Source organism: Oppia nitens, unplaced genomic scaffold (assembly GCF_028296485.1).
Source record: "Oppia nitens isolate AA-2021 unplaced genomic scaffold, nextdenovo-longstitch-racon4-pilon3 scaffold35_pilon_pilon_pilon, whole genome shotgun sequence".
Lineage (NCBI taxonomy): Eukaryota > Metazoa > Arthropoda > Arachnida > Sarcoptiformes > Oppiidae > Oppia > Oppia nitens.
This window is the reverse complement of record NW_026533216.1, coordinates 160001-180000: the sequence shown is the minus strand read 5'-3', so window position 1 is coordinate 180000 and position 20000 is coordinate 160001. Positions and strand designations below refer to the sequence as shown.

At 24.0% G+C, this 20000-nt stretch overlaps 2 protein-coding genes across 2 annotated transcripts; both read right to left on the bottom strand.

Moving 5' to 3' along the window:
- Positions 1-5890: 5890 nt before the first annotated feature.
- Positions 5891-8077, bottom strand: LOC128957048 (uncharacterized). Its single transcript, XM_054302765.1, has one exon. It carries the CDS (start codon positions 8050-8052, stop codon positions 6358-6360), a length of 1695 nt encoding a protein of 564 aa, XP_054158740.1. The 5' UTR covers positions 8053-8077; the 3' UTR covers positions 5891-6357.
- Positions 8078-17123: 9046 nt separating this feature from the next.
- LOC128957021 (uncharacterized) lies at positions 17124-18918 on the bottom strand. Its single transcript, XM_054302737.1, has 2 exons — positions 17450-18918; positions 17124-17137 (listed from the first exon to the last, which is right to left on the bottom strand). The coding sequence occupies exons 1-2, from the start codon at positions 18714-18716 to the stop codon at positions 17124-17126; spliced, it is 1281 nt and encodes a 426-aa protein (XP_054158712.1). The 5' UTR covers positions 18717-18918.
- Between the last annotated feature and the right edge of the window lie 1082 nt (positions 18919-20000).

The window sequence follows — 20000 nt, the reverse complement described above, 5'->3', positions numbered from 1 at the left end:
CCATGGGGTTGATCACCACCACCACCACCAACAACAACACCAATTCATATCGGTATTTGGTGACTACACATACTTTAATAGGGATAGWTTGGATGAACCGGTAGATATTGGACAGTCAATTAGGTCAACACTGTTTGATGATCAGTTCAATCATCCATTAGGTAATATATTGCCAATAATTTTGATTTTTCAAAGTTATATTTATTAACTAAATAATATTTGTTATATACTGTATATATATATATATATATATATTAATTAATTGTATAGATATTGAACATACCGGTGCCCATATAGAATCGGCTGATGAGTTGACAAATATAATTGAAAATTTGTTTTCAACCAATAATTTTCTGGATAWTTATCTYGATTAAAATTAATGATTTTTTAAAAAACAAAAAACAAAAAAAATTATAATTATTTGGTGTCGGGTTTGATATAATAAATTAATTAAAATAGTTTTTTTTTAAATATTTTATAGTTTATCATTATAAACTATAAACAAACGGTGTATAACTTTATTTTTGTTTTTTTAAATAATTTTTTTTACAATTAATAAAATTATTATGGTGATGGTCTTTTAATTATAACTTATTTTTTTAACTTAAATAACTTTTATAGTATAATAGTATAAAATTTATACTATTGATAATAATATTAGAGTAAATTATTTTTAATTCATTATATATTTGTTTTTTTTTAGTTTATTACTATAGTTTGTTATACAAAATTTTTATAGTTTATCTAAAATTTAATAATAAYAATTTTCTTAATATAAATAGTTAGAAAAATTTCAAAACATTTGTTACTATTTTTTGCTATTTTTTGCTATTTTTTCTAAACTTATTTGTTATTATTTTGATTGATTGTTTAATCAATGTATTTTTAAAAAAATATATTAATTATAAAAATGTCAATTTTAAATAATTAATTACAATCTAAAACAGTGTTACAATTTTATGTTATATATATATAAATAATTTAATTTATTTAAAATAAAAAATAATAAATAAAAAATAATAACTTTTAAAACTTTGTCAAACATTTGAATATATAAATACTTTATTTTCTCATAAATAGTTAACAACTAAATAAAAACAATTTGTTTAGAAAATAAATATTAAAAAAAAAWTTCAAAAAAAACTATTTACAAAACAGCTTTCATTTATTCAATTTTCAAAAAAAAGTTTTACTTTATATAAACAGTATATAAATATATACCTAATTTAAATAAATTGTTTGTAAATATATAATAGTATAATAGAGGAAATTAGTAATGTATGTAGGTTATAATAAAAAACATAAAATTGTAAATTAAAAAAAATAATATTATTAAAATTTACATATTATAACATACATACAGTAAAAGTTTTCACACATATATATACGATCAAAACAGTGTATACTATGGGTATTCATATTCATACCTATCTACTAGTTTTACAGGTAATCATTGGCTTAAATATGGCCGACCGTTGGATACATAATCCTATCTATGTTCCCACTATTAAACCAATACTACCGCCGGTTGGGCCGCCGGCACATAGACCACAGCAAAACATTTACATCAATGCCAGTAATGGTGGTGCGGGTGGACCGGGAGCTGGAGGCGGTGGYAAAGGTGGCAATCCAGGTGGCAGGGGTGGCAACGGAGGTAACGGTGCACAGTCTAACATAGTTATAGGTAGCGGTTCGTTGCATTCRTCCGATACTAACCGTCCGCCACCGAAAACAACTATGTCATTGATAACTACAATGTTTCCATTGGTGACAACTACCCAACCGAGTGGCTAACGTTCCTCTATTTTGCTGGAAATGGCGTTCAAWTAGATAAGACAWAATTATTTCATATTAAATARTTTTTTTTATAAAAAAWAAATATTTTMAWATATTTAATGTTTTTATTATTAATAATAAGTTTTTAATAATATACTAGATTTACTGTTTAATTGTAATAATAATTTTTAAAATATTAATATATATATATATATATTATAGAAATAAATATATTATAACAATAGAAATTCAATTATAATTTTTATTTATTATAATAACTAAAATAATTATCAGTTATCACTAATTATATTATATAATCAATCGATATCTGTTAATTGAAAAAATATTATTTACTTTATACAGTAGTTAATATAATTAATAGTATTAAAAATAAATATTTTTTTGTTRTTATTATTATTAGTAGTACTTTTACTTTTATATTTTTAAACTAATGGTATCATATTGACGTCTAATTGTTATTTAATTAATGATTAATATTATTATTATGTATTATATGTGACTAATTGTTTTGACATTTATAATTATAGACAAAACATATGATTTGATATATCTGTTTGTTTTTAAATGTTAATTTGATAATTATTATTAATTATTAATTATTTCTATTTCACAATAAAAATAAATCAAATATTTTTATTTTAAATATAACTTTTTTTATTAATAAAAAAATAATTATATATTTWWAAAAAAACTTACAACTTATTTAAAAAAATATATTTTTAACAAAATAAATAAATTCAATTTTTATTTAGATATTAAATTWAAAAAAAGTTCAATTTTAAAAAATTACTAATACATCCAATAATTGCTATCATTAGATAATATTTGTTTGTTTGTTTGTTAATCATTTATACAATTTATTATTAGCCAATAATAAGCAACAAAAAAATWATTAAAAAATAATATCTAAAATCATTTAGTATATTCATGTTATTTATTATTATTGTTTTATTAGACACTTTGTCTCCTAATATCTATTTATAAATTAATCTCTCTATTATGTAAAAAATACATTTATATATACAGGTATATATATATATATATATATATCATATATTAAGATATTGTGATTTATGTCACATAGACATTGATTAAATTGCTTTTATTTCACACATTATTATATATAAATTTATATATATATATATATATATATATATATATATATATATATATATATATATATATATATATATATATATATATATATATATTTCATATATACACATACAATTAACAAGTAKAATGTAGAAATTTSTTAGTWAAAGTTTTTAAGAAAATTTCTTWGTAAATTTTTYTAMAGTTTTAAAATTTTTTTTTWWAAAAAAATTCATTRARTTTATTTTAGTTAAAATAGTTTAGTTCAATCTATTGCTTTTAMGCAAATTTTTTATGTATTAAACGATATAAARTATACTGGGTAAAAACAATTTACTGTYAAAAAAAATATGACAAATTAAATATTTGTCTGCATATTGAGAAAYTTTTATGSAAACTTTATATATAAATATATATTTATTAAAGCTTYTTATATTACTAAATAAAACGGTATCATTTAAAAATATATSYWTAAYAATTGCACTATATWTTTAATACAATATACATGTAGTTTATTAAATTAATTAGTGATATATCGCGMGTAAAATTATTATACAGTATCTTTTTTAGTTTTAAATTATAGATAGATCATCAGGGTAGCCATTTTAAAATAAAAGCTTATGAATCACCTAGCAACTTAATAAGTTAAAAAAGATATATATATGTATATATATATAGTATATTTCTGATAATATTAATTAAGCTAAATTTAGGACAGAGTTTTAWWAAAAAATTATTTTWATTTTAATTAAATTTATTTTCGGGTTAATTATTAATGATATATATATATAAAACAACAACTAATGTCTACCAATGATAATAATAATAATGACAATGAATGGCAACTACAGTCTAMGGATATGGACCTACTGTGGAACAGTATCTKWTTGATYWTCAATAATGATCAACAACAACAACAACAATTGGTTGTTAACAATAATAATATATGGCCACAACAAGATATGGCCAGTCCTACTAACACGACAATACAATTGTTAATTGATGGACAGTTAGCCAGTCAATCATCATCATCATCGGCTGCCGGCGCCGCCGGCACTTATCGACAGCTATCACACATTAGCAGCGATGATAACTTGTCATTGATATSCGGTATGAATCCATAAAAYAATATATAAAACAAAAAAAAATCAAGAATATTCTGCAGAAAAAAATACATTATTAGTCATATTTTTATAAACKGTTTTTTATTGACTATTTTAGGAGKAGGAGGTTATAYGGACCAGTTATACGACGACCTGTCCATTGATAGCTCTACTATTAGTCTACCGGAAAGCCTCATAAATGAGACATTTAGGCTAAATATTACTGTTGATAATGATAGTGGTGGACAGTTAGCTACAACTGCAGCACAAGTAGTAGGAGCACCACTACCACCAACAYCTACAACATCARTCAGTAGTAGTCATCAACCAACAAAACTTAGACGCGGTAGACGTCCCCATCGGCTGACACCAGCACTGATAGCCCAGCGAAAGGCTAAACAAGCCCTGTCTTCGGCCAGATATCGGAATAACCGAAATCATCAGCGATTGGTYAACGAAAACCGGTTAGCCGTTGAAGAGGCCAAAAATTTACAGCTCAGGGCACAGTTGGATAGCTTGTGTACTGATGCCGATAACTTGTTGTTKTTGTTGGCTAACTGTYCCCGACATGAGTGCAYAACCAGACAATCAGTGATAGTAGAAAATGTGTTAAATGATTGTAGAAAATATTTTGTTGATTTAATTACAGTTTAAATACAGTATATTAWATAATAGATTAATTATTTGGATAATTGTTATGATATTGTTATTTATAATTTACATAAATATTTAAATGTGTTTTTTTAAATATTTTATAACAGCAATAATTTTTGATAAATTATTATTATATTAATAATCTTATAATAATTATATAAAAATAATTTATTTTTAAATTGATTGCAAATTAATTTTATTAAACAATTTTTAATTTCATACAATTATCAATTATATTGAATTATAAATAATTACAATAATTATCAAAATAAATTGATTGATTGTTTTTAATATATATTTAATGGAATGGATGTGTAGTTTATCAGTTAAATTAATTAATTAATATTATTATTTGTTTGGCATTTATATAATAAAAATATATATATTAAATATTTTGTTATATGTATGGCTAAAATTTTTTATACACATAATTGTTATAAAAACTAAAATTAAAAATTGTGACTACAATTAAAACATTATTTAGTGAACTAATTAAAAAAAATTATGTATAAATAATTTATATGTATACAATAATCTATACAAAWATATATATATATATATAAATATATTAATTACAAAAAATATCATTTATTAAATACCTAATTGTTATCATCGGAATATAATGAGGTAATGAAAATATTTAATATTTTGATTAAATGCTTAACTAATATATATATTATATCAATCAATAGTTAACTCAAAAAAAATTATAATAATAATAACAATCACATACAATATTAGTTAACTGAAAAATATTTTTTTTAAAGAAATTAAAACAATTGAAAAAAAAATAATTTTCTTAATTGTTTTCACAACCCATTATCGGACGGAATAATTTGCATATATATTAATTGCATAATATTTTTGTCTATATTATAAAATAATTTAATAATTTATAATAAATTATTTTTTTTWAAAAATAGCTAATTATTAATAGTATCATTAAATAATGGTAATGTTTGTTGTTATTATTGTTGAATGTGTTTGAATTATCACTTAAATAGTCAAAAATTAAATCAAATTGATTGCAACAACAAAATAAAAACTAATCGCATATAAAATTTATGATAAAAAATACAATATTTTTTGTTGTCAAGACTAACTATTTTTTTTAAAAAAAACTATATATCATATATACAATTATAATAAAATAGTTTTCATTAAAAAAATTAAATAATTTCATTATTGATTATTTTTGTTAATAAATCAATTATCATYAAAAAAATATCATCAGATCCTTTAAGTTAGTAACAAATTTTCAATTAAAAAAAACTTATTTGAGAGACTCATTTGATGGGGGAAGGGGGCAGAGGTTCCTGGATGACATAACTGTCYACACCTCCCATCCCATAATTATGGGATAAAATTAAATTCATAGWAGTAAATGTAAAAAAATAAAATTATGATACCCTTTAAAAAACAAAAAAATCATGAAATTAAAAATATTAAAATAAAGCTAATAATTATATAATCAAATTGCATGTGTGTGTGTGTGTGTGACCACCAATTTATGAAACCTATCTATCTATCTATCTATCAATTAATTAATAATAATTATGTGCGATAAAAAAACAAACAAACAAAATCAATTCAACCAACCATCCCATCGACTACATTGGCATTGATGGCAGGGAGGGWGGGGAAGGACTGCACAAAAAAAACAAAAATGTCGGTAAATATATACCGATATATACACAGTAGTATATGACTAAACATTGTGAGCAAACTGGCCAGAGATTGCCTCCTCATAGGACGGAGGCTTATCTTCATTGCCATCACCACAACCACCAGTGCCGCCGGTAGTCACGCAACTGGGCCTTAGAGCCTCCCGTTCCGTATACATGGGCGGTGCGTTAGGTATTCCGGCAGTTGCCGGTGCAGCCACCAGTGGCAATGATGCCGTGGTGGCTGCCTGTCCGCCGCCGCCACCACCACCGCGATCCTGATTGGCCTGCATGTGATTCAATGTTGTATTGATATCGTAGAGGGCCAGTTGGGTTCGGGTAAATGGTTTGCGAAACATTTTTATGAGAATCGACGCAAATATTGTAAACCCGAAAACCGTACAGAAAATGATCACAATGTAGGTCATCGGGTTTTTCTGGGTGTCCATCATATCGTCGTGAAACTGGTGATCGTTGGCAAAACTACCGCCGCCACCGACCCCGGCACTGTTGGCCGTCATTTTGTGGCATTCGTTGCCGACAAACATGTAGCCATTCTGGCAGACACATCGACTGGTCTGGCGATTGCACAGCGTGTGCGAAGTGGTCAGCGCACAGACCACGTCSGGATGTCGCTGATCGCATGGCTGGCCATAGCCGGTACGTTTGGCACAGGCGGGCGCATAGGTGTTCAACAGTACGGATGAACTGTCGCACAAACAAACCGATTGTACGGGATTGCACTGGCCGTACAAATAGGTACACTCACGCTGTTCGGTACACCTCTCGAACAGTTGCCGTCCTTTCATACAGTATTTGCGATGACTATCGGGTATATAACCCGAACTGCATATACATTCGCGTACAATGGGTTCGCAGTACGAATTGGTTACCACACATTCGTCCGAATGGCCGCACCGTTGATACAGTTGACGTTTGGCCACACATTTGCCGAAATGTGTCTTCAAGTAGCCGTCGTTGCACTGACAGGTCACTGTTTTGCGATCGCAATGCGARTGGTCRTCGATGGCCGAGCATTGGCTACAAAAGTATTCGTCAATCATATTAGTCAATCGGGTGACCTCATACTCGTTGGTCGGGAATAGACCGTTGTTGTTGTTGGCCGTTGCTGTTGTGTCRTTCAAATGGCGACACTGGTTGGCCTCGTAGTCATAGTAATGATGATCATCGCAGCGGCAAAAACCGGCCGGAAAACTGGCCGCCGATCGATTGTGTTGATGATTGCCASYACTGGCGACTGCGGCGGTTGTCTCYAGTTTGACCAGTTTTTTGTGGAYRCTATCGAAATGATAGCAATAGAGCAACGATTTAGCCGTTTTCGTACACTGATCGCTGGTCACACACTTGTCGTCAATGGACTTCATGGCCAGACACTGATCGGGGCCGTACTCGATACGATAGTGACCGGCCGGGTCACAGTGGCAAGTGTTGGTCAAGTTTGAACACAATTGATGGCCGTCGGGCGGACATCCGGTGGACGGATAGGCTGTATAATTGCAGCTAACAGTTGTTGTTGAGACGGTGGTGGCGGCGGCGACGGCGTTGGCGGTGTTGACCATATTTTCCGTTCCAGACTGTCTGCTGGCCGTGACTGTAGCGGCAGTGGCCACTACTGTTGGCCACAACAACAATAGACAACACGAAACGATTGCTTGTATAACAATAGTTACGGTAATCGATGGCAACAATAATTGGCGACAATGTTTTGTGATGGCCATTGTGTGGCCCGCGTTGGTCAGTCGGTCGGCTRGCTATATGATCGGTCGGGGGTGGTCAGTAGTGGCCACACAAACACACTGACTATCGGTAATTTAAAAACCAATAAAAAAAATGTTTCGGTTTTTTTACATTATGTTTATATATATTAAGTAATAATAACTACTTTTTGTTTAATATAACACATGATATCTCACTAATAAAATAAAAGTTAAGTAAATATGATATCAAATATATGTTATAATAATAATATTAATAATAATTACTGTAATTAGTTATAAAAAGATATAAAATGTTATGACTTTTTATTATTACTGTATTTATTTAGTTATCATTTTAATAGACGTTTAATGTAAACATATTTTTTTTAAGTGTATAATATTTTATTGAAAATTACGTTATAAATTACAATACATAGTAAATGTGTTATTCATATAACAAAAACAGTGTATTTGTTTTTACTGTGAAACTAGAGTATAGAGAGAGATATATATGTTTGTGAGAACCGAACCGAACTTAGGATCCAATAAATAAAAAAATAAATAAATAAAATCATAATTAAAAAAATTTATTTAACTTTCATTTAAATTATTAGTTTTAATTTTAATAATAACAAAAATAAATAATATTTTTAATTAGCTAAAAATCGTAAAAAGTTAAAATTATTTAGTAGTTTTTTCGTAATTGTTGTTTGTCGTGTTTATTGATTAAAACAAAATAAAAAATCTAAAATTACTTTAAAATTAATATTAAAAAAAAAAATCCAATTTAATATTATTTTAAACTAAATTTTATTATTTTGTTAGGTTTGGTTTGTATGCAAAAAATATCTAGTATTTCACTTCTAAGCTGTAGTCACTAGCTGTAAGTGTATGACTTGACAGTATGGGGCGCTGACTGTACTTCATATACAATACACACAGTGTGTATATGTTTAGTGACGCAACTGCGCTCCGGTATCTCAGGAAATAGGGAGGGATTGTGTTATTATTAAAAAAAATAATCATTTAAAACAATAAATTTTATTATTAAAATTGTACAAAATATTTAGTACAATACATATATTTGTTAATATTTTTATATTTTTGATTTAATAATTTACTAAAATTATTTTATTTTTAAGTTTACATTAATTAATTTAATGTTGAATAAGTTGAAAAATATTTAAAACTTAATTGTTTTAAATGTTGTAAAAAATAATTTCATATTAGATGTTTAAAAATTAATTTRTAAAATTTTTAATTTGATTAAATTTAAAAAACAATTACTATTAATAACAATTACAATTACAATTAATAATATATTTAATATTAGTTTATTAAAAATAGTTACAKTTAGTATTTAAAAATATTTAACTAACTATTATAATTAAACTATATTAATTTTTTTAAAAATCAATTAATTTCAAATAAATTGACATTTATTAATTAATTGAAATATTTATTTTTTTAAAAATTAATTGATTAATACATTGCTTAATATTTTAAAAATTTAATTTAACATTTTTTAATAAAAACAATTAAAACTTTATAACTATTTGATAATTAGGTAAAAAACAATATTATTAAATAAGTTAATAAAATGTTAAATTTTTTTAACCATAATTAAAGTTGCCAAAAACTAAAAACTAAAAATTAAAAAATATTCATTAAAATTTTTTAATATCTTATGATATCTTATATAATTAGCAAAAATTTTGATATATTAATTTTTTGCTATTTATTTTTTGCTATTTATTTTTTAGTATTATTATTATTATAAATGTTTTCAATAAAATATTACAGTAGACATGATATAATAAAAAAATTTTAAATAAAAATAAATTGTTTAAATTGATTGATAGATAGCTAATATCTTTAAAAAAATCCATTATATTTCCATTATATCCTATTTTATATAACAATAAAAATGTCTTATTAATTATACTTCAATTACTATTATATAATGTAATTTAAAAACTTTAAAAAAATGTTTTTTTTTATTAATTACAAATTTTATTATACCTATATATCTATCTATTGACAACTATAATCATTATACTAAAAAAATACTGTAATATTATTATTATTATTATTATTAAAACTATGCTTACGATAGATACCATAGGTTTAGAGAGAAAAAAAAATCGTTAGACATATAAACATAATATAGTAATAATATTATTATTATATTATTTTGAAACAATTTTATCTAACCTTTACTATACTATATTTATATACAGTATATGATATACTTATAGTAGWTGTAATAATAATAATAATAATAAAATATAAGGATAGGTAATCATTCACAAAAAAATATAGTACACACTTAACATCGACAATAAAAAAGTTCATTGCCATCACCTAATTAGGTATTTCCTCTATAATAAAGTGTTTTTCCTATATATATATATATATATATAWTTTTTTAGTATATATATCTAGGAAATACCTTTACCTCCACATAGCACCTACCTATTGTTGTTGTCAGTATTATTGTATATAATTTACTTTTTTTTATACAACAAAATAAACATTTTGTTTTTATTTTATTTTTTTGTTTTTGTTTTAAAGTTTTTTATAATACTCTATATTTTTTAAACTATGTGTTTTTAATCGATTAAATAATATTTTTATTTTTTTTAAATTAAACAAATATTTACTCTATTGTACAAAATTGTAATATCATTTAATAACTATTAGACTACACTATTAATATTAATATTATTTATTAAAAAATATATATACTGTATATAAACAACAATCAATGTGTGTGTCTCTCTATATAAAATAAAGGTTAAAGTATTTTTTGGGAAAAAAATTAAATACATAAAAAATATGTTGCAATAGTTTTAATGAAAATATTTTTTGTGTGTTATATATTTTGTTGGTGTTTTTGTTGTTGCAAAAAAATACCGGTAAAAACATAAATTAGTTAAAACATTGAAACAACTATAATTTTTAGCGGAAACAAATACCAGAGACTAACCAATAATAATAATAATAATAATAATAATAATAATAAAAACCTAAAAAACATAAGTAAAGTCAAAATGCATCCCAAAAAAATAAGATATTTTTTATTGAGGAAAAAAACTTATATATATTTTCCATATATATAATGATAATAAATACTAATGTAATAATATGTAATAAAACAATATATCATATATTTATATATATAAATAATATTTATATATAACTATATATACACGAACTTCCTTTACTAATAGCAAATATTTAACTGTATTTTACTCAATATATAAATTTATATATTAACTAAACTAAACTAAACTAAAATAAAAATAATAATATTTTGTTTTATACACAATTATTATAGTACTAACTATTTTTTTATCTAACATAACATACAGTATATATAGTTTTTTATGGTTTTAAATATTAAATATCATGATATATATATATACTGTATAAATTAAATAAAAGCTAAATTAATCAGATAGAGTAAAATATATACAATATATACTGTATATATATTATATATATACAGTATATCACAAAACTACACACACACACAAAATAAAACAAATATATTTTTATGCTGCTTATCTAAAATAGTTAATGTTTTATGGTTTGAAAAATATTTTCATTTAATAATAATAATAATAATAATCATAGTATCACTAAAACCATAGAAATAATATAATATATATATATGATATAAAAATTAATATCTATTTTGTGAGTAAGTAGGAGACAAAAAACTTTTGTTTTTTTTGTATTCATACATATTGTATATAAAAACTAAACAAAAAAGTAATTTATATTTTATATATATATATATATATAAGTGAAGACACTTTGAATGGATTGCATATAGTTTTTACTGTATATATATTATTTCACTGTTTAATCGATAGCTACAGTGAAAAAAATAAAAATAAAATAAATTGTGACACATTTTCCTCACTCATACACACAGTTATATATATATATATATAATGGTTTTCTTGTCGTTAAGTTTAATGTATTTATAGATAAAAATAAATATAATTTTTTTTTAGTTTTTTTTGCTATAAAACTGATGTATGTATATATGTATATAAACAATATATATATACAGTATACACACATAAATTATATCTATTGGAAATTATAATATACATTTTAATAATAAATTGGAAATTTTTATATTTATTAATGATAATAAAAAATATCTAAAAATAATAATAATGACAATAATTATAATATTAAATTATTTGTTAATAGTATACACGAAATAAAAAAAATAATTTAATAGTATAAAGTATGTCTAGACATTTACCATATATATATATATATATACAGCTTAGAGTACATTGATAATAATATTAGAAAAATATTTGATAATCTACTAGCAATTTTGATAACAATTTGTTTTTTTAAAACAAATATTAAATTGTATTTTAAAATGTTTAAATTATTATTATTATAAACAAAACTATTATATGTTTAAATAAACTATTTTTTCATATACAGTGAATAATAAGTTAAATTGAATATTATATTACACTATATATATACATAAAGTCCAGTATATTTATATGAATTACTTAGTTTAATAAGATTTTAAATTATTAATTTGCACAACATTTTTATGCATACCTTATAATATAATGGTTATACCATTTAGTATTGTTTTATGAGTGTAATTATGGGATAATTGCACATATAATATATGATATATACAGTATATATTTCTATCATAATATTATATAAAATATAATAATAATAATAATAATAATAATGACCATAACATTAACATGTACGCTTTTATTATTGTGCATATATATAATAATATTGTAAATAATAATTATTATTATTAAAATAATAATAATAATAAAAAAAATTATATACTTTAATCTTAGTCTATTAGTAACAATTAATTTTATTTTGCTATAAAATTTATTTTGAATAGTCCCTGGATACTACTAATACTACTATTAATTGTTTTAAATATTTAGTTGACACTGTATTTTTAAATATGATAAGAGATTTATCTATCATATATATATATATATAAAATATAGTATATATTTATACATAAAAATATATTTTTTTTAAAAACACACAAATTTAATTATAAATTTTAAAAATATGATTATAAAGTACCAACAAAAACAAACAATAAAACACATTAAATATTTTTTCCCCTAATAATTTATTTATTTATTTTTTGTCTACAATTTACTCATATTGTATATTCAATGTTTTTTCCTCAATAAAAATTTTGCAACTTTTTAAAAATTAAATATTTTTTTTTTAATTTTATATATATATATATAACCTAATAGTGATATAAACAGTTTTTTCGATGCTTACATATATGGATATACAGTATACTGTATATACAATATATGTAAATGAATTTTTGCTGTAAATTTTTTATGGGTTTTTTTTATTTTATATAAATAAAATATTATCATCGATAATACTGTACTAATATTTTTTTTTATTGTAGACTAAGTTATGGGAAATTTCCGATAGTTTTTTTTTTTAAAAAATGAGATAAAATGCAAAATAACCTCAAATAATATATATATATAAATTCAATTTAACAAATTTAACCAATTTTGTTGTTGTTGTTTTATTTTTTAGCTTTTTTATTTATCTTATAAGTTATGATTTTTTTTTGTAATAAAAAAATATATAGTCTTATGACTTATAGACACATATTTTTAGTTATAAATTTTTATATATGTATTTATAACTTATTTATTTAGATAATAATTAGAAAAGTTATAATTTTTATTTAAAAAAAAGGTTTTTATTTTTATTTTATTTATGATATCATTATAAATACAGATATACAGTGTGTTTGTGTGTATAATACAGTGTATATATATATAAATATGAAATTAATTGTATACAATATACAGTATAGTAATTTTATTTTATTTATATAAATATTGATATCAATATCTTAATAATGATTATTATTAATTATAATATAATTTTTTTTATTGTAAGCCATTTACAGTTGAAGACACTTTGAAAGCCAATCGTATGAGAGTTTTAGCCCCAATTAAAAAGGCTTATAATTAAAAAATATTTATAAATATTTTTTTATATGTATGTGTGTTTGATGTGTTGAGTGTGTCATATATTTAAAAATTTAAAAAAAGATATTTATGTATGTATGAAAAAATTACAATTATACAGTATTATATATTTATAAAAAAAATTATATAAACAATATTAGATTTTTTTAGAGTGATAATTACATAAATATTATATTATATTATTATATATTAATACATATCATTTAATATATATATATATATATATTTATATATTTTTATTGGTAACAAATTTTGTTGTGTGCAGACAATTGATTTATTATGTTTAATAATAAAAAAAACATAATTAAAAAAATATAATAATAATATATTCATAGAATAAAAATAAATTTTAATTGTTTTAATTAATTAATTAATTAACTAAATTCAATTAATTAATTTTTTAATTTCGTAATTATACATTAAATCATAACTGTGTATAATAATGTACATTACTACTACTACTACTATATTGATTTGAATTTATTATTATATATTTTTAATTTTTTATATCATATATATATATATATATATAATTATATAATAAAAAAATAACAAAAATAAAATTTTAGTAAAAATTTTAACTTTAAAGATAAGAAAATTTCCCATATTTATAATTTTACATTAGATATAAATATTTTGTTGATTTTTGTTGTTTAATATTTGCAAAAATACATTAAAAGGATCTGTTTTATTAAATATAGAAAAAAACTTTTTTTATTTTCATTTTATTTTATAGTTAGTATAAATTATATATCTATATATATACCGGTATATAACTTATTTATACAGTATATGACTTGCAATTCAATAAATGCATCATTAATTTATTTGCACTCAAAATGACATATACTTTCATATATATATAAACAGATATATTAATATATAGTATATATATATATATAAAGACACCCAGAATATTCTGTATATATATATATTACTTAATATAATATATTTTATATAATACACATATATATATATACAGTATATGTTGTATTTATATTTTTGTTTGTACATCTCTAATAGCTTTGTGTATGTATGTGTATATTATATATATAATAGTAACTGTAGTTTATTATATACATATATGTGTTTTTATAGTGATATTTATAACAGTATATTTTAGTGGATGAGAAAGAGAAAGAGAGAGAGAGAGAGAGAGAGAGAGGAAATTGCTGTTAAATTATTAACCATTAAAATACCTTTTTTTATTACATTAAAGTCTCTCTCATTTATTTTGTTGAAAAGGTTTTGATGAGTTTTTCATTTGCATTATTTATTTATAAGTAGTTATTCAACGAGTACTCACTTAAAATATAAATTATAATATACAGTATATATATATATATATATATATATATTAATATATTTTTTATTATTATCATACATTACTATAAAAAAGGGTTTTATTTTATTTAGGTTTCTCTCTCTTTCTCTCTTAACTGTATTATACTTTAGTATATTTGTTTGGAAAATATCTAATTTTCAATTGGGATTACAATTAACTATAATATAGTGTTTAAATATCATTATATATATATATATATTTACATATTATAACATATATATATCTGTATATAATTGTCTGAAGTGGTGCCGCGGATCTCATATTTTAAATAATAAATTAAAAATTATATTATTATTATTATAGTAGTAGTACTGTATTACTAGTAGTCTTATTTGTAATAAATGTCTATATATTGATAATTATAATAATAATATACTTAATGATACAAAGATTGTGGTTATACAGTATATACTGTATATAATTTTTTTATTGATTAAAAGTTTCAAAAGTGTATATTATTATCAATTATTATTAAGATTATTATTAGCACAGAGTGTAGTGTAGTGTCTAATACAATGTAATTTATAATTATATGTAAACTTTATACTACTGTAATACTATATTGTTATGTTTAATAGCAAAATTGATTTATTTATTTTCTCTATATCTTTCAATAATAAAAAAATAAAACAAAATTATTTATCAACAACTACTGTATATTAGTTTATATATATACATAACAAATAGTTTTTCTTATTATCTTTTATTTGAAGTGTCAAATATAATAAAAAAAATTGATATAAAAATTTTTGACACTTGTATATTATATACTGTATTAATTTATTATTTAAGTTATATGTTTGTCTATCTATTATATACTTATTGTTTGATTGATTGATTGATTGAGTCATTGATTGATAAAAATCAATAATAATTATAATAAAATGTAAATAAAATTACTTTTTGGAAATCATATTTTCTTTGTTGCTATTATTTTGTTTGAACTCATTGTTTTCAACAACAAAAAAACTATTTATATAATAATATCAAAAGGTTTGTCAAAAAATAAATAAATAAATAATTATATGCTATTAAACAAACAGTATATAACAGTTGTTATATATATATATAGTATATTTTAAACTATTAGATAATAATAGTTATTATAATTATAACTATTTAGCAATTTTCATCAGTAAAAAAGTTTCACTACATAAAAATGTTTTTAATAATAATAATACTAATAATAATTACTATAATTAATTTAATGTCACACAAAAATTTATTGAAAAATTTTTGAATATTAGTCTCAATGCTGTCATAAAATATAAATACCGCATATATATATAGTGTCTCATTGTCTCATTAATTAATGTTATATGAATATTGTGTATAAAACCCTATGTTTGTAATATTATTATTATTATTATTACTGTATTTTAAATACATATAAACTAAAAGTATGATATATGAAAAACAATTAATATAATATACTGTTATGATATATACTGGTAATACAATACATTTCAAAAAAAAGCTTTTAAATTAATAGATGTATTTCATTGTTCATTTAATATCCACAATGTCTATTTAATAATAATATTATTATTATATATTATTATGATTATTATAAACTTTAACAACTATTTTATACATTGTAGAGAGAGAGTACTGTACATTGAATTTAATGATTTAGACTCATATGAGACATATATAATACTGTACTATAATATTATTGTTTGTAATTAAATAGCTTTAACTAACATATTAAGAGATAAAAATATGTTGTAATAATATACATATATCAAAATATTTATAAAAATAATAATAATAATAATACCATAACATTGGATAATACTGTATATATATATATATATATATATATATATATATATATATATATATAAAACCCGCAATATTGCGATGTGATTATTAATAATGAAACAAAACTTTTTTTTTGGAAATAATATCAAATAATTATTTTGTTTGTTTAGTAATTAAAAAAAAAATTACGTAAATTCAATAATTTTGTTGTCTTGTCGTTGGGATGACAATAGTTTGCAATCATTACCCACATCATTACCGTCACCACCGTCTGTAGTGGCCGTAAAACTATCGGCACTGTTGTCCATCGGTATCATCCGATGATGAACCGGATCGCAGTGGCCATCATCGCCACTATTACCACTACCACTACTACTACTACCACCATTGGTCAGATCATCGCCGGCCATCACTATCGGCCGAATCATTTGCATAATATAGTTGCGATTACGCCGGGCAACGTAGATGGCCACTACAAACGCGGTCGCAAATACACCGGCCAACAACAGTGTCATATAATCTATGTCGCCGTCCGAGTCATAATCGTCGTCGCCGTCGGCAACCCGTTGCGGGACAACTATTTCGACGGCCATCGTATCGATTGTGCACTGGGGTTGGCCATCGAAACTGTTGCGATCGGGCGTATAGCCGGCACCGCACAGACATATATTGTCGATACACCAGCTGTGCTCCTCAGAGTATTGGCATTCCTCACGACCGGCGCAACTTTCGCCGAGATATTTCCCTTTAACACAGTGGCCAATGATTGTGGAAAACACGTACGTATGGTTACACTGGCACCTCATGTGCTGACCACCACCACCACGGGCGCCGTCATCACCTAAGCTAGTGTCGGCGGACGAATTGCTGCATACACTGTCCGGTTGGATGCACTGGTAGTCCGAACTGCACGGTTCGGCCATGAGTTTGCGTTTTTGGCAAACTTTGTTGCCATTGTCCCCGTCAGTTGTTTGGTAGTGTGTCTCCGGGCACCGGCACTGTCCCTCCGGTGATAGAGGTAGGTCAGGTCGGATCCAGTAGCGTACAGTTTCGCGGGACAGTTGTATACTGGTGCTGGTGGTAGCAGTGTTGAAGTAGTAGCAAAGAGAGCCAATGGGACACTGTTCCGATAGGATACACGAATCGGATAGGTTTAGGCGCCGCTGCAAACAGAATCGGCCGTCCAGTGAGATAGTATAGTCCGGGCGACACTCGCACCGGTTGGTTGTCGTATTGCAATACGAACCGACACTGTCCTCACAGCCGCCGGACGACAACCATTTTTGATGATCACAACTCCTCACATCATTATAAGCACCACTACTACTACTACCGGTGCTATTATTGTTACTACTATTGGCAGTACTGACATTGTTGTCGGTGTTGTTGTTGGTGTCTATCACCTGTACAGCTGTAGCTAATAGTACGGTGTAGGCTATGACGATGATTGTTGTGCACATAGTTATCGTTGTCGTATTGATTGTCATTTTTATTGTTGATGTCAGTAGTGTCATACCGGTGCTGATGATGACATAGAAGAAACAACTGACAGAATAACTCGTTAGTCGACGACAACAACAACCGGTCGGTTGTCTCGAGTTGTGTCGACTTCTTTCGATGACTTTTCCACGCCATCAGCGACTTGTCTGACCACACCTTCGCTACGCTTCGATACATGGGTTGCATTGCATAAACACATACACACTTACACACACACACACACACACACATACATACACACACACACACACCGTTTAGATATATATATATTGAAACTTGTTTTCCTATGGGTTATGGGTTTCTGGTATCCAATGGTAACATATTGTAGAGTCAATTATATTAAAACTACCAGTGCTTCCTTGTTATATAATATACAACACATACATATATATATACATACATACACACACACACACACACACACACACACACACACACACACACACACACACACACACACACACATAGTTATATACACATACTGTACAATACATTTATTAATAAAACTTATGTGTGTGTTATTGTGTGGTTTAAGCCATACAATAATACATACCTATTATCATAAGTACTGGAGGAGTAGTATCTCTCTCTCTCTCTCTCTCTCTCTCTCTCTCTCTCTCTCTCTCTCATGTAATTTATTTACTAACTCTCCCTTTAATGTGTTTGTTATATATATAAATAAATTTTTATATATCACATATGAATGTATTAGTATATCAAACTTTTTTTCAATACCTAACATACACAACAAAAATCTAGATTTTTCACGCTTTTCAAAACACACGTCCATAAAATAAAAATCTTTATTATTAATAACTTTTTATATACTATATATTTATGTATAAAAAAAATATATAAATTTATATACATTAGTATTATGTATGGTATGCGTATTGTACAATATATATATACTGTATATACAGTAATATAACATTATTCAATAATTTATATAAATAAGTTTTTATCATATCGTATAATATACGACGTATATACTACAGTACAAACTATATGCGGTATATAACCAAACAACACAACAAAAAAAACATCAAAAAATACTAATAAATTGTATAGTTATATGTGTTGTTAGATTTTGAGGGGTATAACTAATAATATGACATTTCTCTCTCTCTCTCTCTCTTTCACTCTAAAAGTATGTATAGTTGTCGTGTTGCGTAAAATAAAATTGTTTGATACGATAATATAAATAATAATAATAATAATAATAACAATAATAATAATAATAATTTTGTGCCAAATATTTGTCATCTAATGTATATATATATATTGTAGAGTGTGTG

Excerpts from the sequence above, each read along its gene's own strand:
- LOC128957021 (XM_054302737.1), bottom strand. The coding sequence starts at position 18,716 with ATGACACTACTGACATCAACAATAAAAATGACAATCAATACGACAACG.